The 22,793-nt window shown below is 43.8% G+C and overlaps 1 protein-coding gene across 1 annotated transcript in view; it reads right to left on the bottom strand.

Moving 5' to 3' along the window:
- The window catches only part of PPP1R21 (protein phosphatase 1 regulatory subunit 21), a 448,835-nt gene that overhangs the window by 152,785 nt on the left and 273,257 nt on the right, over nucleotides 1-22,793 (bottom strand). Inside the window, exons 14-15 of the mRNA XM_069234042.1 lie at nucleotides 14,367-14,494; nucleotides 91-243 (exon numbers count right to left, since the gene is read on the bottom strand). Coding sequence (XP_069090143.1) covers nucleotides 91-243; nucleotides 14,367-14,494 — 281 coding nt within the window. The remainder of the gene's footprint in view (nucleotides 1-90; nucleotides 244-14,366; nucleotides 14,495-22,793) is intronic.

The raw sequence follows: 22,793 nt of genomic DNA, 5'->3' as shown, positions 1-22,793 counted from the left end.
TGCAGGCAGCAGCACTGTCAACCCAAACCTAGATTAAGCACTGTACAATTATAGCTTAAGCAAGTGGTTTACTCCTAAGATTTCACAAACCTTCTTTAAAGTTTTCATATACGCCACTGCTTTCTTCTTGTTCTGTAACATGCACTCAGCTGACACAGGGCTCATGAATTCACTCCCTCCTTTAGGGCCGTAGCTCAAGGAAGCTGTGAAGTAGTCGAGGTTGTTACTGAAGAAAGTCGCAATCTGAAAAATGCAAGTAAATACACATTTTTAAATAAACATAATGAACATGATAGTATCTTTTTTGTTTTTGAAAATATATTTATTGGTTTTTTTTTTGTACATAACAGTTCTAATTGGCAGGGTCCATCAAAAGGATAAACACAGCGGTACATAACATGAGCATCACATTGTGTAAAAAACAAAAAACAAACAGAAGTTAGGCAATTACACGCAAAACAGCAATGAACACGGAAGACCAGCCAATGAATCACCATAAATGCCATGAGTGCATTGCCGCAATAGTAGAGTGGGGGTATCACTATGAACTGGTTTGGGGTAGGGCTGACAATCTAGTAGGTGGCAACAGGTCATATCTTTACAGAGGAGAAATGGATATGCGCGGGTTGAGAGGCCAGTGGTACCATGATAATGGAGCACATGGGGGAAATTCTAAAGCTTGCTCTCATTCCCCATTGAGCAGCACTTGCCCAAAACCGTCCTCACATCTCTGCCGAAGTGTGGCGAGGGGTACCACTGTTAGTACGCAAACAGCTCTATATAGCCAGGTGATAAGGTGGTGGCCATTGCCCATGGTAAGTATGGCTTGCAGTACTGGATGCATGGTAGGTTCAGTCTCCAAGAAGCTCCTCAGGGTGTGGCATGTGATGGTAAGTTGTCTGTGCAGAAGAAACTGCCCCAGCGGGAGGCCATGGTCTGTGGTTAGCTGCTCGAATGTGAGAAAATGACCCTGAAAAGAGGCCCCCCAGGGAAAACTGGGAGTGTTCTGTTGAGGCCGCCATGACCCTACATGAATAAAATCCTGGGAAATTGGGTTGGGCTAATCAGGGACAACGCTGATGGGTCACGCATGTCGGGGTTAACGCTACTTGCAAAGGCCAAGAGGAGGAGGGCAGAATCTTTGCAAGGAGAAAACCCTGCATCGTAGACACCAGCATGTTAGAAATAGGGTCACTAGTTGGCAGTCAGTTTACACCGTCCAAGCAGGGACCCTCACTCTTGTCAGGGGAAGGGGGTTACACTCCTAAGATAACCCCTCCTTGACACGAGCAGTCAGGCTTATCTCAGAGACAATGTGTGAAGTATCTCTACCCACACACACAGTAACACAGTGAAAACACTACAAATGAACACCACCCTAGTTTAGAAAAATAGCCAATATTTAGCTAAATTAAGCAAGATCCAAAATGACAAAAATAAAACATACACAAGAAAAGATATAAGTTTTTAAAGTTAAGAGTCTTAATCCATACGAATCAATGAATGTGTTGTTTTAGCACAAAGTATCTGATCTGTGTCAAAAATAAAGCTCCAGGAGAGGTGATGCATCAGAAAAGCAAGCAATGCATCAATTCTTTACTTGCAAGTGAGGATGTGCGTCGATTCTTTCCCCGCCGGGTAGGCAATGCATCGATTCTTTCCCCCGCAGGAAAAAGATGCGTAGATTTCCAAAAACGCAGCCTCAGGTCCTTGCTGCAGTGCTGAAGATCTGATGTCCAGGGTCAATGCGTGGGAAATTCTGACGCGCTGTGTAAAGGGTCCACGTTAAGATCAGGTGCTGCGTTGAATTTCCAGCCACGGGATAAGCGCTGCGTTGAATTTTCAGCCGCAGGACAGGCACTGCATCGATTTTTCTGAAGCGCACACAGCAGTGCATGGATTTTTCCCTGCAGGTTACCAGCTTCCACTTATAAGGGCCCAGGACTGGATTTGGCACCACTTAGAAAGTCAGGACTCTCAGCACACAAGCCCAGGTACTGGCAGATGACGTCTTTGATGTCCTTGAGACTTCACAATGGGAGGCAAGCTCAGTTCAAGCCCTTGGAGAACCTTGGAAAGCAGGATGTAGAAAGCAAAGTCCGGTCCTTTCACTCCCAGGGTAGAAGAAGCAGCAACAGACCAGCACAGCAAAGCAATGTACTCAGTCCAGACGTGTTCTGAAGTTGTGGGGTCAGCAGTTCAATACTTATACTCATTTCTGCCTTTGAAGTAGGCAAACTTCAAAGGAAGACCCTGCCTCTCCCTGTCCTGGCCCCAGACACACTCCAGGGGGTTGGAGACTGCTTTGTGTAAGGACAGGCACAGCCCGATTCAGGTGCAAGTGTCAGCTCTTCCCTCCACCCTAGCCCAGGAAGACCCATTAGAATGTGCAGGACACACCTCAGCTCCCTTTGTGTGACAGTCTAGAGTGAATTCACAAACAACCCAATTGTCAGTCTGACCAAGATGTGTATTCCACAGCCAGGCACAGGTACAGAATGGTTAAGCCAGAAAAAGGCCACTTTCTAAAAGTGGCATTTTTCAAACTTGCAATTTAAAAAACAATTTCACTAAAAGATGCATTTTTAAAATTGTGAGTTCAGAGACCCAAAACTCCATATCTCTATCTGCTCTGAATGGGAAATTACACTCAAAGGATATTTCAAGGTAATCCCTATGTTATCCCATGGGAGAGATAGGCTTTGCATTCGTGAAAAACTAATTTAGCAATATTTCTATCAGGACAAGTAAAACACACCAGTACATGCTCTACCTTTTAAATGCACTGCACCCTGCCCATGGGGCGGCCTTGGGCCTACTTTAGGGGTGACTTATGTGTAGTAAAAGGGAAGGTTTGGGCCAGGCAAGATGGTGCACTTGCCAAGTCGAACTTGCAGTTAAAACTGCACACACCGTCACTGCAGTGGCATGAGACAATTTTACAGGGCTACTCATGTGGGTGGCACAGTTAGTGCTGCAAGCCCACTAGTAGCATTTGATTTACAGGCCCTGGGCACACATAGTGCACTTTACTAGGAACTACTAGTAAATCAAATGTGCCAATCATGGAGGAAACAATCACCAATACAATTTAGACAGACAGGACTTGCACTTTAGCACTGGTCAGCAGTGGTAAAGTGCCCAGAGTCCTTGCACTTTAGCACTGGTCAGCAGTGGTAAAGTGCCCAGAGTCCTAAAACCAACAAAAACAGGTAAAAAAATAGAATAGGTAGAAGGAGGCAAAACGTTTGGGGAGGACCCTGTAAATAGGGACAGGTACAATACAGCATAATTCCCTGTTCGCTGCATATCTCACCTAACTAGTGCCCGGCAGTCCAGTGTAACAGCCAGTGTAGTTGAACTGCTAAAATGCATGCACTGGTAGGTGCAGTTTATGAAGGGCAACACATTGGCGTTCATAACCCCAAATGAGGGTACTTAGCAAGGAGTATAGCTCATTAAAATAGGAATGCAGGGGGGACTACTAGAAGGTTGGCAAAATAATATAACAGGCGGGGCAAAATGACCATCTTTGCCAGAGCTATCTAATCTATCTGGCCAGGGGAAAAGGGGTAAAGTTTGAAAAAAATGCACCTGAGATCTGATACTTGCTAGGATAATACAAAGGTTTCCATCATATAAATCAGACGGGGAATGGTAGAGGAGGATCCCCAGATTGTAGACTGCTGCCTCGTGCCAGCAGAGAGGAGTCCCACCCAGGCATACGACTTGACATGGCTAGTTGGAACAGAGAGGGTATATGGTCAACTCCGCCCAGTTAATTCAAAGCCAAGAGGCCACAGTGTATGCAGTTAGCATGTCTCGTAGTGGGTAGAGGTCAGATGTGCCATCTCTCAAATACAGAAGTGAGTCGTTTGCATATAAAGGCACCACATGTGTCCTGTCCTCAAGGGCTATACCCCACTCTCGGCGTTTCACTCACAAACGTATGGCCAGGAGCTCTATTGCAAGCATCAAGAGCAGCGGGGAAAGTGGAGACCCCTGCCGGGTCCCTCCATCCACAAGAAAGGGGCGGAAATGAAGCGGCCCAGATGAATCCAAGAGGTCAGCTTGGTAGAGAGAAACCAGGTATAGGCAAGTGGTTGCAGCCCAACTCCCATGCAGGCTGGGACGGCAAAGAGCTAATGCCATGTCAGTGTGTTGAAAGACTTCTCCTGGTCTAAAATGAGACAGGTCACATGAGGGTACCGTCCCTGGACACGATCTTTTACATGAAAAAGACAACACATGTTTTGGGAAGTGTTTTGTCTGGGGACAAGCCTATTCCGGTCAGAATTAATGAGATCCAGGAGGATTTGGATGTATCTAACGACCAGGATCTTCCCCAAAATCTTATAATCCACTCCAAGGATGGCAATGGGAGTGTAGGACGCCAGTTGTGTAGGATCTCTGTCCGGTTTGGGAACAGACCTTTGAAGCAAGTGAGGGAGCTTACCAGTGTGTAGTGCCGCTTCATAATTTCCGTGTCACGGGGTGTCAAGAGCGAGGATAAAGTACTATAGTATTCCAGTAGAGGCCATCAAGCCATGGTGTTTTGCTCTGAGCTAGATTGCGGATAGCTTGTGCTACGTCGTCAGATGTTATTTTAGCATCTGAGGAAAGTCTAGTGTGTGCAGGAAAGCACAGTAGCACAATATCTGCCACAAAAGTGTGGGTGTGTTCCTCCAAGGTATCCGGTGGCGTTTGGTATATGGAGTAATGTAGGCCTGCACTATCTCACTCTGTGCGTGAACAGTGGAACCAGAGAGTGTAACGACTTCAGTATTGGGGGTGACTGAAAGGTCCTGCCTGATCAGGCAGACCAAAAGCCAGCCTTATTTATCACCCTCTCTTTTTACTTACGCCACGTGAGCCGTAAAGTTGAAGAGTCGAAGATACTCCAGGAGGGCGATGTAGGAGTATTTTGCAGTGGCAAGTTGTGAGGTAAACGTGGGGTCTCAATCTGCTGCCTTTGCTAGCTCGTCTAGACCCTTCTCGCCCTCTGCTATGTGTCAATTGTCCCTATCCAAAGTCCTGCAGACCCCTACCACCTGCTGGATGCAGATGCCCCCTGTCACCACCATGAAGGCGTCCCACTTGAGGGTTCTAGTAGAGGCCATGTTATGATTCTCTGTGAAGTAACACAGAATATGATTCCCCTGGTCTTCTCGAAAGACAGGGTCCTCCAGGCTGTACTGTGGGAACTTCAAGTGGGAGTTGACGGGCACTGGGGCGCCCATCAGAAATCCATCACGTGGGTATCGTGATAAGAGACAATGCGCCCAGGTAATCTGAATGCTGGACAAGAAGCACTAAGATGGTGGAACAGAGAAAGCGGTCGAGGTGCACATAAAGACTGTGGGGTATTGAGAAAAAGGAGTACAGATGAGTTATATGGATTTGAGATTTCAAGGAATCCATCTGTGACCAGTGGTGCACCCAGAGTCTGTAGCAGGCATCCTGCAAATAGGGGGGGGAGCATGGCAGGAGGAAGTGGGATCTATCTATATAGAGATACAGTTCGCAGTTGTAGTAGCCCCCCAATATTCAGGGTAACGGAGTTTTGTAGGCCAGTACAGTAGCAAGTGTGTCCAGAAGGCCCCCTGGTCAGTATCAGAGATGTATATGCTCCCTAGGAGTATGGGCCGACAATCAAGGAGGCCCTCCAGTAACAGGTACCAGCTGTACTTTTCCATTATCATGTCTACCTCTTGGAAGGGAACATTGGGCCTAATCCAAGTTAAGGTGTTGCACAAGTAAGTAGAGGCTCCTCCAGCGCTTATGCAGGTGCCCCAATACCCCCCTCGTTGTGTGTTTCTTGTAGGAAAATGATTTGCGCTTGTTGACATTTAACATAAAAGTATACCTCGTAGCGCTTCCTGGAAGTGTGCATTCCACAAATGTTTAGTGTAAGGAAGCGAATGTCAGTATTGGGAGCCATTGTGTATGTGAGGAGTGACAGGTGGTGCTGGAGGAGGGAATCACTCAGGGCATTTACCTGTCCACTGGATCTCCTAGCAGCTGGTGTGGAGGTTGCGTAGCGTTCATCTGCTGCACCTGGCCGTTTGTGTAAGGAGAGGAAAGGGAAGTGAACTGTAACAGGTGGGGGAAACGTAACAAAGGGAGCCTACCACAATGGGTTGTACACCTAAATGAGGCATGATAAAGAGAACACTACTGGAACGTGGGTGGGAACTGGTTCTGGGGCAAAGCCCAGTGTCCCATAGGCCCGTAGAGACTAGGGTTGAGACACGGCAGGCCCGAAAGGGGACACCTATTGTCCCGGGGCCCACTACGTGTAACAAATTGGAAAGAACGGGTATGACTGAGGCATCAGGTGTGGGCGCAGAGAGCTGCACTGAAGGACCACAGAAGCTAATCAGGGGGTTGGAGGTCACTGTGGCGGGGGCAGAGAAGGAGGCTGCTCTTAGGGAAGCTCAGTGCTCAGCAACGCAGGACAGATACATTGAGGGAAAGAACATCATATCAAGACAGACAACAAAACCAACACATAGATGAGGTCTATGCGGAGGTGGGATCAGAGGAGAGAAGTCAAATAAGATCGTCGGCTGTTTGAGGTGTCACCATCGGGTAAGTCTGAGAGCCCTGTTGAGTCATCAGAGGAAAGGGAATCATCATCTGTTGTTAAGATGTGCAGGTCCTTCTCCTTATCAGAAGCAATGACATTGGTCCCCAAGGTGGCTGCAGTCTGCAGTGCCCACCTACGATTTTCAAGTATCTGCTCTTGGTTAGAGGGTGTTGTCACAGAAGGGCGTGAAGTGGTTCCCGCCCGCGACCCACCCCATCATTTATGGGGTGTAATGATATTTGTGTTTTGACCACTGACTCCATGTTGCACTTAGCCTAGCAGCACACCATCACATTAGTGACCACTAACGTCATTTTTCCTATTGACTTTATTTTATCATTAGCCACCACCACGTTAAAAGCTCCACGTTATACAATGTGCTTATGCTTTTATTCAGCGTGTTTGTGTTCTCTTTCTCACCAAGGGCTTAGGCTGATACGAATGTACTAGGAAGGCAGGGAACTGTTTTGTTTTGATAGAGGGCACCATGGGGTTTTGGCCAACTCCCGACGTGTTCTTTTCAAAGCTGACCTAAAGTAAACAGCATTCTTAAATAATAAACTTGTGCATCGGGAGGGGGTTTCTAGAATTCTCTGCTCTTGTTTGTTCAAAGTATAAGAGGCTGAAACCAGATAGACCAGGGAGTGACTCAGATCTTGGACATGCTCAGGACGCTGAGGTGTGTCATCTTCCTTGAGGATAATTGCTCTCTCTCTCTCTCTCTCTCTCTCTCTCTCCGCAATCGATTCTGGGATCTGGCGATCTGATGCTGATTAGGAGGGAGATGAAGCAGATTTGCCCTTGCCTCATGGTGATGCATTTTTTTATTCATTATTTGCTCTGCATTGTAATCTAGATACATATATTTGCAGTGTATATTGCAGTGGAGAATCATTTGTATATGTTTTCATTTCATTGCTGTGACCATTTTTAAACGTGTACTTTCAACATGCTAATCTCCTTTACGAACCTTGCGAAGTAAATTAATAAAGGTCTTCTTTAGACTAAAAAGCGCATTCCAGAGATTTTTTGTCAGTGCATGAGTGTTTCAGCTCGGTCATTAGTGAAGCAAAACAAGGGGCGGCTTGGATGGCCAAGGAGCAGGCCCAGGAAGGCAAGGTGCAGATGCTGCTTGATGTTGATCCACTCAGTCCCGAGTGTCCTTAGGGTCGGTGAAAAAAGTGGAGAGTCCATTGGCCATGATCTTGAAGTGGAGCTGAGAACAGCACTGAAAATTGCACTCCGAGCTGGCGGAGTCCAAGCTTGACCTCTAGGAAAGAAGCGCGCTGACACTGGACCGTGAGGGTGTAGTCCAGAAACAGCATGATTACTTTGTCTTCCACTCGGAGGGGGACGGCTTGCCTGGCAACACGTAGGATAGCATCATGATCCTTAAAATGCAAGAATTTAGCCAGCATGGAGAGGCCCGGGAAGAGGTATGGCGAGCAGGCACTCAAAGTCTCCCTAAGGAGAAGAAGGGGGTGAGATCCCATTGTGGTGTGAATGACTTGAACCATGCCTCCAAATATGTGAGGGGAACTTGTCCCTCCACCTCCTCCTGCAGCCCTATAACTCATATGTTATTCCTCCTAGAGCATCCCTCTATGTCCTCTGCCCTGTCCTCGAGGAAATGGGCTCGCTTCTGCAGATTTCTAATGGCACACTGGTTGCCAGTCACCAGTGGTTGTAGAGTAGCTAGGGTCTTTTTCCCATCCGAAACTTTGCCAGGGAGCTTGCGGTGGTCATCATGCAGGAAGCTCATCCCCTTAGCCAGGGAGCCAAGCCTAGTTTCTATGGTGACCCAGGAGCGCTCTATAGCAGCCAACACCTTGTCCAGCTTTTCAAACATGGATTGCGGTGTGGTAAAACCCAGTAAAGGAGTGTCCAGAATAACAGATGGTGGGTCTGCTGATGTTGCTGAAGGCTGGGGCAGGCATGGCAAAGCCTAGCCTGCCCATGGCTAATAGCACCATGATAGCATGTCAGTGGGTCAGTGAAGACTGCAAGACAAGATGGAGTCGGAAGACCAGCAAGTTCTGTGGCAAGGCAAAAGAGGAATTTCCTCGGTTGTAGTGCAGCTGTGGAAAAGTGCTGAAGGGGAGGAGGAGGGAAACACAAATGTGCTGCTGTAATGGGGCCACATAATGGTGAGTAGTGACTCAATGTCACTGGGTGACCCCCTGCAGGTGTCCTCCGATAGACACTGCCCCCGCACCTCCTTGAATATGTACCAACCTGGTATGAAAGGGGACAATGAGTTCATGGCTCCCTCAGTGGGACCCAGCTGTCCTGTGTGTGGCAAAGTACGGGTCGTGCAGAAGGTTGGACATCAGGTGGTGTGAGGGCCCATTGTAGTCTACAGATCTGATGCAGATAAGGTTCCAGAGGTAATAAACAGTGCAGTAGTGTAGGCTAGTTGCAGATCTCAGTGAGTCCCCCCCCATGCGCACCCAGGGGACCCGGTGAGTAGAAACACCCAGGATGGACACCTTTTACCAAATCCGGCTGAGATAGCAAGATCCAAGGTGCTTTGGTGATAGCAAAAAAGTAATGTGGGAGCAGCCCAGGGGCAGTAAGGGAGTTAGTCATGGGTCACTGATACCCAGCAATACAAGGTCCAGTGTCAAACCATGCCTTCCCCCGCCATGCACCCCAATCCGAGTGCAGAGGGGAAGGGAAAGGAGGGTTTCCAAGATTATGGCAATGCAGAAGGCAGCTGGTGCCCAAAAGGACTGTGCAAAGGGGCACGCCAGGAGATCTTAAGAAGGAGGAGTGGGGGGAATCTAACATGTGCCCCCTGGGGGTGCTTCAAAGGAAGGAGGGAGCTTTTCAGCCCCAACAGAAGAGTCAACGCTGCCACTCACCTCAGGTCCCTTGGGGGTGAGCTGATCCTAAGAATGCATGGGCTGGAGCCCAACTGGGGCAGCTGTGGGGGTCTCAAAATACTCAGTCTTGTGGTGAGGGTCACCTCCAACTCCAACGGTGGCAAGAAGTGTCTGGGCATGGGTAAGGGTTAAAGCTCTTCCAGGGATCGTCACAATGCGACAGTGCCTCCAGACATGTGGCAGTCAGGCGATGCTGCCGGAAAGCAGACTTTAGGCACTGGTGCAGGTGATGTGCCCCGCTGAGTACCTTACTCACCACACACACTCCGAGCAACCGTGCTTGTGGCAAGGGCTGGAAGGAAAAGAGCATGAAGAGTCCAGCAGCAATACTTGTAGGACGTTCCACAGGGCTGGCCCCTTCGGTGGTGAAGTGGCAGGTCCCGGACTGGGCACTGATACAACAATGACGGTGGGGGTGAGGAGAGCAGCACGTCACTCCTCGCTAGAGTGTCGAGAAGTGTTCCCAGGGCCGGATCTCCTGGCGGCCATGCATTGCGAGCTCTCTTTGTGGCCGCTCAGGGCCCGCTGCAGCAATTCTGCATGCAGGGGCTGCTGTGCCGGCAAGAGCAGCGCGCTCCAATCTTTGGAGGGGGTGTCAGAAGCTGCACCAGTCCACCAAAGGGACAGGAAGAGGTGGACACCCGAGGGTGTCAGACCAGCCCCCATGCCATCTAAGGGAGTCTCTAGGCACCCCCGACGGCCTCTATGCCAAGTCCCCAATCAGGATGAAGGCCAATGAGTGGTCTGAGGGACAGAGCGCTAAGGAGTTGGGTACATCATCTTGGCTGGGCTGGCCACGCCCAACATGAACAAGATAGTACCCTAGTTAAAAATATGAAAATACAAGCAAGAATCTTTCCCTTCTAAAAATGAGATATTTGGACTGTGGTGAGATAAGCTTAACTTTTGGTAAAACAAGTGACACTTATATGCAGGTCATATGCTTCCTTAGCAAGCAAGGGCCAAGAGGTAGCCTTATATAATTAAAAACTTTTCTCCCCTCTCCTGACATAGGTTATATATCTCCTTGCAACTTTACACAGCGCCTACTTTACTCCATAGGCTTGCATTGTAGAAGCAGCAATATAAGAGGGGATTACAAGTGCCAGCTCCTTGGCGGTAAAAAAAACACACAAAAAAACAATACAACCTTTCATTTAACAAGGAATATGCAAAGAATTGCTTTATGGAATATTTATTTATTTAGAAGTTTTGGAAAGTGCTACGAGTCACCGTTCATGATTTCAGCGCCCTGACAGATAAAAAGTACAGCTTAATGAATGGTAAGGACGTTAGGGTCAAATCGTGTAGGGTGAGTAATTGTGTCGATAGTCATCAGCTTCCACCCATTTGCTGTGCTTGTACAAGCCAAACACACCTTAAGGGTTAGTGCATTTCAGTACTATAATTTTTCTTTGAATGAAAAGCATATTTTATGCCTATTCTGTGAGACAAATACTTTTTGACTTGTTTGAACCAAATGTACTTTATTTTGCTGGATATTTCTGCTTGTAGATATCTTGGAAGGAAAAAACAATGCATTAAAAAATAACAACTAATGAATAGGACGCCATATGAAAATACCAGAGCTGCACTTCATTGACTCTCAGACGATCCTGGTTAGCTCACATCTCAAATAAATGCAACTACTAATTTACAAGAATATGGCATTCCAAAAGAAAACTAGGGCACCTAAGTGTATTCTACATTGAAGTATGACCTTTGGTTCAATTTGACGATTTGCAATTTGACACAGATGTATATCTAAAGATGTGTGACAAACCCACATAGTTATTAAACACCGAACAATAGATACACGCCTGATATGGCTTACTTATAAAGCTGTGATATGAGCCCGTGGGTTTTACTGCTGTTTTGTGTAACAGATTTCATTTACATTACAAATTTTAGATAATTTAAAATTGTTGTACACAATTTCCATTCTATTTTCAAGTGTAATTTTTTGGGGGAAAATGCATCCCTTTGCAGTTTTGTTTGGAAATATAAAGAATACAGGCGAAGAAGATAGTATTCACGTTATTACCAAAAACAGAATTTGAATGTGTGTGTTTAATGTACAATGGTCAAAATTTGTTTTTCTTACTGCTGCCAGTCAAAGTCTCCTAACCCAATAGGAGTTTCTAAAGCTTGCATTTAAAAAAAAAATCACTTTCACTCTATCAGTTTTCAGGAGAAACGTACTTGACTTATCCAAACGTTGTTTCAGCTACTTACTGTTCCCTCTCCATACGTCATCATAAGGCCACTTGCAACAAATCTATTAATGTGATCAAAACAATGTCCTCCGGGCTGCATCCCTTATAACTGAACAGGAAAACTGCGCTTTCTGAGTCAAGGATGAAGGGCCATATGTACGAACACATTTTCCCATTGACAGAATGGGAAAAACCCTTTGCTACATCTGGCCCGAAGTGTGGTATCATAGAGTGCTGTGTGCGCAGTGTGTAACAGGTACTTCACTGATCACTTTTAACACTGAATGTTGTCGCTGCTCTCAGTGTCCGAGGCGGATCCAATGGTGAAAAGTGCAAGGAGTGAAAGGAGATTTAAAGAAGCCTTGAGGCTCATGAAGGGATGTGCCTTTTAGACATTAAAAAGAAGATTACATCTGACCGTTCAAAGGCAACGAGGAGCAGTAAATGGACCAAGAGATAGGGTTATCAGATGGCTCCTTGCCTCCAAGGACATAATTTCCACTTCCTGGGCTTTTCTTTTTCATTGCATTGTACTGCATTCTGCAAGTAATATTCTTGGGTCACTTGAAAATAATGGAACTGGACTGCAACTACTGAAAGCAGCGACTCAAAATAAAAATCCAGGGACTGGAACATGGTGTCCCTGATGTCAGGCAATCATCGGCTAACACAGCCAAGAGTTACAGACACGAGGAACAAGTTTTCGAAAATGAAATCAAAAACGATAATCACACCCCTCTCCAAGACAGCTCGATAGCTTTAAAAAGAGGCTGCTCCCGACATGGGAGACCATCCATACCTGCAGCGAGACAAGGATCAGGCAGAAGCAGTGCTTAATTTGTGAATAAAAACCTGCCGGTGCCCGAAGCCCTCCTCTTAAACACGAAGCTGCTGCAATTAACTGTGGGAACACGGAATACTGAGGCGGCGTAATCCTGAAGCCATCTCGGGCTTCTACAATCCATATTAAGGCACTCCCTGCCCCTTCAGCTCACTCTTGCAGCTTTCTACTTTCTGCCTTTGTGACGCATTTTCGTTTTTTCCCTTCCTCCGTCTTTCCCATGTGTGTCTTTTGCTCGCAGCAAGTGGTTGTGGCAGAAAATAAGCCCCGGCCCCCAAAAATAAGAGCCAGCGCTTATCACCGGAAACAACAAGCACAAATTAAGCACAGGGCAGAAGCCGTAGCAAGACCCTGAAACTGCTGATAAAGCAAGAGGTTTCCGTTCAGGGGCAGAGGAGGAAGCTGCAAGCTACAAATGAGAGGTAACAGCTGCCGCACTACAACTGCAGCTGGAGCATCTGTTCACAAAGGAGAAAGCCAAGCTAGGAAGCAAATTCAACCTTCATTACCGTATCGGATGATCATCCACAGCCCCATTCATCAAAAGAAACAGCTTCTGCTTAGTTTGTTTTTTTCTTTTGTATTAATTTATTCTAAACGAGGTTTCATTTTCTATCATAATATGTACTGTGTTGGTTGCGTTTCGTGCACCAAAGGCCTGAGGGCTGAAGTATGTTAAATAAAGATTGAAACTGAATGCGTTTTACCTTGTAGACTTGGTGAGCGAGTGGCACGGCTGAGTTTGGTAATCCGTTCTGAGGTATGACTGTGCTGTACACACTGGTGCGACAAGTGGTTCTAGTGAGAGATAGTTCTGAGACTGCGATATGAGGTGCTAAGCGCTGTGCTTAGTGTGAGTTATTGAAAGCGTGAGCGGTAAATGTGTAAAAACATTCGATGAGAAGTTGTAACAGTACTAATCTGTGATTATGTTTAGTCAGACAGGCAGACACGAGCAGGAACAAGGACTCTGCCTGCAGAGCGACCAACCACGGCCGTTCACTGGGTTCAGCTTCTTACAAGTTCCTGTAATGTTGTGCTTGTGTGGCTAGCAGGTGTTGTTAGCCTTGCATCGTTGTGTCAGTGGCTGCAAACAGTGCTCAATTTGTATTTGTAAGAAACTTTTAAGCTCAGGAGCACACTTCTTTATTTCATTTAACTCTAGCAAGATTTGTGTTCATCATTCCTCTCGGTCACTGTCTTCCCATCTGCCTTTTTCTTTTCTGCCTTTCTCTCTCTTACCTCGCGTCAGTCTGGAGAGGAAAGACAAAGTCCCAGGTGAGAGTTATCAGTCCTAGGCATCTGCCTGCATTGCATCGCAGGCAGTGGGTAGTTCGACCAGCAAGCTTGATGAGCAATGTGATGTAGGGAGGGGATTATTAGAACAACATATCGGAATGAGTGGACTGTTTAACACCACCTGTGCTGGCTCAGTGGTAAATAGTGATTGCAGGATGAGTGAAGAAAAATATGTGGCACCCGCTGCACCGGGTGGTGGGTGTCGCTGCCGTGCGATGGGAGGTGTGTGCTATGAGAGTACACTGTCTCAGGCGTTTGCATGAAGAGTGTCATAATGTATGCCGAGAGAGATTTCTGTGCCGAGAATGTTCCGCTCACGACCGTCAGGTGTCCGATGAAACGGGGTGAGCAAGGTAGATGTGCTAATCGTAGTGGTTTGTGTCTTATGGGTGTCTCAGTAAGAAACTACTGGTAGCTGTAAAGAGTTAAGAGTAAGGTGTACCTAGCTACGCATGAACATTCATTTCGACATAAACCTGTTTGAGAGAAGTGGAGAAACTGGGATGTGCAAGAACAAGGGAAGGATGCTTGGTTACCTTGCCCACTGCATTTGATAACGCGACAACTGATGACAAGATGCAGTCATTGGTTGTTCTAAGCTTCTCTGTTGCTGTAGGGAGCTCTTGTTCTAAGCCTGCTTTCTGATTGTAGTGCTTGGACAAATCTAGATGTAAATAAAATCAACAACAAATAAAAACAACATATTAATCATTGGTTCAAAGGGGGAAAGAGAACTTTAATGAAAATACAAAAACATAGATCCCAGAGAATGCGGAAAATATTAGTGCATTTAAAAAAAAATAAAAGTTGAAGGTGTGGGGCGACAAGTCTGAATGCACTACATAGACCAATTAGGGTTGAGCTACAGATTTTCTGCTAAATTGCAATTTAAATAAAATTTTACATGGAGATGTTAGGTGAATAAGTACAGATTTGACAATCAATGGCAAAACATACAATAACAGAAAATAAAGTTAAAAAACAGCAGGACACTGAAGCTGTATAGGAGAAAACAAACTAAGTACATTAATGCAAGATCAACAGATCATAAACCAAGAATCAATTCTCTAGATTTACTTTTAAAATGCCTTCAATTTGTAAAATTGTGACACATTTCATGTTGTATTCTCACCAACTTTGCTCTCACCAAGACGGCCCCGAAGTTGGGGTGTAGCACAACATTTAGCAAGACATGCAATTTAAATGATAGTTTACTGATAAACAACAGGGTTTCCCATAAAGTCACAAAACAGGCAGAAATAATAGATTTTGCCTCACAAAGTTAGATAGATAGTTTTGGCCAATGGTCTACACCGGAGTTTCCTCCTAGATTGAACAGGGTATTTTATTGTTTGAATTATTCGGAAGTATTCAAAGTGAGCAGCGCCTCACAAATTTCCTGAGATAACCTATGATGAAAGCGAAACAATATGTCAGGAGAGTACCTCAGTAAAAATTGAATGGAACAAACTGTTTAAATTAAAGCATATTACCGCAATGACAACAGATTAGTGTTTCACTGCTAAGTGAAGAAATAAAAACTAAATGAAAGGTAAAGGAACTACATCTACCAGAATGCTATGAGGCCTTTCTGAAGGCAGGCTTGCACACCGCTGCAAAAGGTTCTGTAATGCACTGTTTGTGCGTTGCCACAACCTGTGTTTCTATGTCAAAAGTACTAATCTATCTGACAGAGATCCTCAACCATGGCCACCACAGCCAAGACTGTCCATTTGCTTTGGCAGAAGATTGTCTGAAGTGGTGCCAGGAACTGGTTGGTTAAGACTAACAGCTGAACCAGGATGGGGACTACTCTCTTCCATAGCTTAGCGGAGTAATGGTTGTTTGATACTGAATATAAGTTCAAGCGATCTCTTGGTTCAAGCCATAGCTTTCTTAGGAGGGTATTTTTCACAGTTTTATGCTCTCTTAGGGCAAAACTGAAAAAGAAGAAGGTACTGAAATAGTCATAAAGCACAGGGACAACTTCATAATGTTTTGGTAAGGTTTCCTTTAGCTATCTAGTTGGTCACGCATCAAGAAAAACATGTAAAACGAGAAGAATGCCACAATGTAACAGCATTATCCAAGAAGAGTGGAGACAAGCTTTAGAGAAAAGGGAATAGGGGGCTGAGGCTCAAGAAACCTAGGCTCCTCACTGCCCACCATGGGTTATCTTAACTGGTTTCTTAGCAACTGCAGCAAGAAATAGGATCCAAATGACAGGGCATCCAACCTGCAGGTGGTGTCTAAGGTGTGGAACACTGTGGGTTTGGGTGAATATCATCAAGCGGCATTTTGAAAGACTCCTAAATTTCATTTTTTTCAAAATTAAATGATGTTATAAATCCAAACCCGAGAGGGTTGGAATATGCATAGCTCGTGAATCGAGAATAGTTTAGTGTTGATAGGAAATAGTCTTGAGATCACTGAAAATGGCTTCGCAATGGACAAAAACACTTTCAGCCGCTGCCAGAAAGGAGGGCTTTTGGTACATGGAAACCTCACTGCAGCATCTGACATAGTCTCCCACCCCATCCTCATCCCACAGAATGGGATGAGGTCAAGCTAAAGCTAGCCGAAAAAGATGATACTATGCCACCTTAAACCATGCATTCGTAGATGTCACATACCCACCCCGAGATGGACCAAGAACAATAGTGATACAAAAGTAACAAGCAAACAAAAGCTGAGAGCATACAAAGTAGAAAAGGGCTTTAAGAGCTGGGATCAGACTCACAAGTGTGTATGGATGAGGCATCTTCATGAAAATATTGACTGCTGTTTAGGGTCTATTTTCACTTTCTCTCACTTAAAAGTGAAACACATCTAACGTATCAATATTATGTGGAACATAAATTATGGGTGGCACTCCTGATTCTGAAAGATTAAAGGTATCATAATTACATTGCAACTCACACATAGTTCAAAAACAGCACAAACACAAAGGAATAATCTAAAGCAAGCAGAAAAGTAATAATAATAAGCAGTAACTTTAATGTCATGGTTAAATAGAAAAACCACAATTAGTCTCATAGGTGGAAAGTGTCAAACTGTACTTAAATTATAAATGTATACATTGTCTGGGTTTTATAGTCCTACTATTAATGAGGATTTTAAGACTGTTCTTCCAAATGTTCAAACACAAACAAAACATTTAAAATATTAGGTTCTGTTATGTTGTAAGGCCATTATTATTATTTTTCTAATGGATAACTAATTCCACTACGCTATGGAAGTTCTGGGATGCTTTAAAACAAGACTTACAGGTGAAATGTCTTAGTTTTTTCTGGTAGCAAACAAAACAGAGAAAGTCAGCAGCTAGAAACTCATTTTAAGATAATTCAACTATGTGAGGAGAATCCTATTTTACCTCTTCATAGGAGAGATGAAGAAGTGTTTATTTGTAAAGTGCAGCCATCATTAAAAAGGCATCTTGTCATAAGGACGGAAAGGAAGAGAAATACATAAACAAGCAGAGTGACAGAACAGAAGAGAGAGTTTAACAGAAAATATGAGTTTTCAGAAGTTACAAAAAAGCAGTTGCGAAGAAGTATTACAATGTTCATGTGGCCAAGTCTGGCCTAGAAAGCTGAAGGATCTAGTTGGGGCACTTTGGATACGGAGGATCAGGAGAAATAACAAAGCACTTGATATGAATGATCAAAGAAGTCAGCAGGTTAAGGCACATCTTATAGAAAGCCCAACAGCATACAGAGAACCTTGAACCAAGTGTGTTTCTTACCTGGTTATCAGTTGCGATTACGCCGGGCATCTGAAACATAGTTACATTTCTTCAGACTGACCAGCAATCGTACTGTTATGTTTAGCATGCTTTAGAGTTTGGCATTCTGGCATTCATGAAGGCTAAAATGTGAGGCATTTCCATTGTCCAGGCAAAAAACGAATAGAACTAATCAACTTGGCCAAGTGTTTTGTGAAAGAAGTGGAAGGCTTTTTCTTAATGTGTTCAGCAAAGTATAGCAGGAGGCATGGGTTTTCTGAATCTGAGCATCAATGGAGAGGTTTTGTTCTGTTCAGAAGACAAGGTTCTTCACCTTTGTTAGACCTGTCAGCTCTTGACGTGGTTCTCCGTGTCTTTTTGGCTTCTGACCTCCTGTTTTGATCCTGTGCTGAATTCCGTTTTTTCTGGCTTTAGGACTCTGGGCACTTTACCACTGCTGACCAGTGCTAAAGTGCAAGCCCTCTCTGTCTAAACTGGATCAGTAATCCGTTCATCCATAATTGGCATATCTGATTTACTAGTAAGTCCCTAGTAAAATGCACCATAGGTGCACAGGGCCTGTAACTCAAATGCTAATAGTGGGCCTGCAGCATTGATTGTGCCACCCACATGAATAGCCCTGTTAACATGTCTCAGACCTACCGCTGCAGTGCCTGTCTGGGCAAGTGAACCCACTTGTCAGGCCCAAACCTTTTTTTTTTTTTACATGTACGTCACCCCTAAGGTAGGTCCAAGGCAGCCCCATAGGCAGGATGCAGTGTCTTTAAAAGCTAGGACATGTATTGATATGTTTTACATGTCCTGACAGTGAAATTCGGTTTTTGCATATTGCAAGGCCTATCTCTCCCCAGGTTATATATACAAATAAGAGGCACTTGTTATATAAGCATTTGTATATCAGACTGTGCATGAGGAATCCACTGTAGTCACTAAAATTATCCTTGGAAAAAGAAAAAGGACACCATACTATGAGTCCTTAGGATGGTGTGAGATACTGTAATGAATATTTGAAGAGGCGAAGCAGTTTCCAATGTAGTTCCTCTTGGGTTAAATTACAATGTCCAAATTCAATTCAGTCTGTAAATCAGCAATGCTGCCATGAGTCACAATCTTGATATCTGATGTGTTCCATCCAGACCCCACAGCCAACACGTGTTTCGTCCATCGACTTTATGGGCTGAAAGTTATACCAAACAAAATCCACATCATCAAATTTGGACTAATCTCTGGTCCCATAAGGGATTTTATGAACCCGTCACCACACCCAGACGTGGGATGGATGGAAGTGAACTTCTACGTGGAGCAAGTGCTATAAGGTAAGAAACACAACATGGTGAACATGCCTGTGACACTATCAATAATTGTGGACAGAAATTGAGAAGTATCCCAACTAAGCTATTAAAATAAGTCCAAATGTGTTCCGAATAAAAAGAGAAACCGTAGATAGTATACATAAAATGACTGAAGTGGCTTTATATCAGACAAGAACCAAAAAGTAGATATGACGCGAGATAAAAGTGAAGCCTGCCAGTATTCATGCATACTGACATTATTGTGAAGTCAGATAAAATCAGTGGAAAAAGAAAAGGGATTACCTATGAGGCAAATCTGCCTTACGCTCAAATCTTGAAATAATGTTTATGGCGGTCGCCCATTAATGTAATATTTTAATGCCCGTATCAAACTTCCACTCCGTACTCTCGTTCTTCCCAATCTGTGGGATATTAAACGTATTGCTAACTCAATAATGCTTGCTATAGACAAATCCGTAAATTGTAAATGATATTAAAAACATGGCCAAATAGTGGCACAATTAACAAAATAGCCATTATCTTAAGTTTCAGAGTAACTCACCTAACGAGAGAATGTCGATGTGTCTATCGTTCGGACCACCTCCATTAAGTCTGCGAGTACGCATCGGGCTCGCGTACAGACGCTGCTTAAACATCTAGATTGATGGAAGTAGAAAGAGGACTTTGCAAACTCCTCCATAACGAACGCGATGCCTGTGTACGGCATTGTTAGGAGGCATTGAAAATAGTAAAAGGACTATTGGTGGTACGGCCATATTGGATGGGAATTAGTCTATAGTTTCTTCTGAATTATGGGAATAGAGAGAGGACTCAATATAGTCATCCTTAGTGCAATCGTGATGTCAGTATATGGCATGGCACGGAATCAATATAGGGATTACTTATTTGACAAAAACAGACCGCAGTCTTCTTGGTAAATAAGAGTCGATTACTCAAAGACAGCAACCATAGTGCATACTAGGTTATATGAAAGTGAAAAGTGAATTAGTGATAAGTGACAGTGTTGTTACATGCAAATAAACTAGATGGAAGGTAAGAGGGAAACAGTATTGGTGATGAAATATTATAGAACTTCTGTTCTAGTAGAATTAGATTTGGTATTTGATGATGTGAATTATTGGTATCACAAATCAATTAAAGGTAGACCACTAAAATGTCAAGACATGACCACCAAATTATTATACATGAAGCAATTGTAAATCATGGACAATATAGATGACATCTTTTTAACATTTGTACATGAATAGTTATAAGGTATCTATACACTTGAACTTCAATTCCATACCATTCACTTAAATTATGAATCTTCTACTGATAGAGTTCTCATAGGACAATGGTTATCTCATTAAGACATAGACTAACATACCAGAAGCATATCATAGACAAGGCACAACGATGAATAAGACATGTTCATAGGGATGATACATTAAAACCCAGGGAGCACACAACACAAAAAGAGGATTCTGATAAGATGAGATTGGTCACGGATTACACTAGAGCTTCAAACTGTTGCAGAAATATGTTTACAAACATTGGCATATTCTACAACAGGATGATACTCTGAGGGATATTATTGCTAACAAACCTGAAATCACATATCGCAGAGGGAGATCCCTTAGGAGCCTTCTTAGCCCTAGTTTCCTGACAGGTTATAGGAGAGATGACTGGTTAAATGCCCATAGAACGGGCTTTTTCAGCTGTGGACATTGTGGATTATGGAAATGGGCCTGCCAGGTTAAGAAAGAATTCACTAACAATACAGGGTAAAATTTCAGGATCAGATCATATATCAATTGCAGCACTACATTTGTGGTTTACATTGTCTCCTGCAAATGCAATCGCATCTATGTGGGTAGTACAATTCGTCCACTCAGAGCGAGGATAGGGGAGCATGCAAGGGCACTATTACATGAAGATGTAAGATATCCGTTAGTAGCCCATATAACGTCATGTGAATCCCAGGGTTCTCACAAAACATTTGTATTTTTTGGCATTGATCATATAACACCAGACCCTAGAGGGGGCAACAGAGAATTAGCTCTACGCAGGAAGGAGGCATAGTGGATATTGTGCCTCAGAGCAGTTGAGACAGGTCTCAATACGGATCGTGAATTAGAATATTTTCTGGAGGATTAGGGAGAGACACAAGTTATTCTCTGTCTTAATGAGATAACCATTGTCCTATGAGAATTGAAGTTCACATGTATAGATACCTTATATCTATTCATGTACAAATGTTAAAAATATGTCATATATATTTGTCCATGATTTACAATTGCTTCATGTATAATAATTGGGTTGTCATTTCTTGACATTTTAGTGGTCTACCTTTGATTGATTTGTGATACCAATAATTCACATCATCAAATACCAAATCTAATTCTACTAGAACAGAAGTTCTATAATATTTCATCACCAATACTGTTTCCCTCTTACCTTCCATTTGGTTTATTTGCATGTGACAACACTGTCACTTATCACTAATTCACTTTTCACTTTCAACTTGGACTAATCTCAGGTCCGATAAGCTAGTATGCACTATGGTTGCTATCTTTGAGTAATCGACTCTTATTTACCAAGAAGGCTGCGGTCTGTTTTTGTCAAATAAGTAATCCCTATATTGATTCAGTGCCATGCCATATACTGACATCATGATTGCACTAAGGATGACTATATTGAGTCCTCTCTCTATTCCCATAATTCAGAAGAAACTATAGGCTATTTCCCATCCAATATGGCCGTACCACCAATAGTCCTTTTACTATTTTCAATGCCTCCTAACAATGCCGTACACAGGCATTGCGTTCGTTATGGAGGAGTTTGCAAAGTCCTCTTTCTACTTCCATCAATCTAGATGTTTAAGCAGCGTCTGTAAGCGAGCCCGATGCGTACTCGCAGACTTAATGGAGGTGGTCCGAACGATAGACACGTCGACATTCTCTTGTCAGGTGGGTTACTCTGAAACTTAAGATAATGGCTATTTTGTTAATTGTGCCACTATTTTGGCCATGGTTTTAATATCATTTATCATTTACGGATTTGTCTATAGCAAGCATTATTGAGTTAGCAATACATTTAATATCCCACAGATTGGGAAGAACAAGAGTACGAGTGGAAGTTTTAGATGGGCATTAAAATATCACATTAATGGGCGAACGCCATTAACATTATTTCAAGATTTGAGCGTAAGGCAGATTTGCCTCATAGGTAATCCCTTTTCTTTTTCCACTGATTTTATCTGACTTCACAATAATGTCAGTATGCATGAATACTGGCAGGCTTCACTTTTATCTCGTGTCATATCTACTTTTTGGTTCTTGTCTGATATAAAGCCACTTCAGTCATTTTATGTATACTATCTACGGTTTCTCTTTTTATTCGGAACACGTTTGGACTTATTTTAATAGCTTAGTTGGGATACTTCTCAACCTCTGTCCACAATTAATGATAGTGTCACAGGCATGTTCACCATGTTGTGTTTCTTACCTTATAGCACTTGCTCCACTTCGAAGTTCACTTCCATCCATCCCACGTCTGGGTGTTGTGACGGGTTCATGAAATCCCTTATGGGATCAGAGATTAGTCCAAATTTGATGGTGTGGATTTTGTTTGGTCTAACTTTCAGCCCTGATGAAGTCGATGGACAAAACACATGTTGGCTGTGGGGTCTGAATGGAACACATCAGATATCAAGATTGTGAGTCATGGCAGCTTTGCTGATTTACAGACTGAATAGAATTTGGACATTGTAATTAAACCCAAGAGGAACTACATTGGAAACTGCTTCGCCTCTTCAAATGTTCATTACAGTATCTCACACCATCCTAAGGACTCAAAGTATGGTGTTCTTTTTCTTTTCCCAGGGATAATTTTAGTGACTACAGTGGATACCTCATGCACAGTCT

This window comes from Pleurodeles waltl, chromosome 5, assembly GCF_031143425.1.
Source record: "Pleurodeles waltl isolate 20211129_DDA chromosome 5, aPleWal1.hap1.20221129, whole genome shotgun sequence".
NCBI lineage: Eukaryota > Metazoa > Chordata > Amphibia > Caudata > Salamandridae > Pleurodeles > Pleurodeles waltl.
Note: the sequence above shows the minus strand (reverse complement) of the source record. Positions and strands in the feature narration are given on the sequence as shown.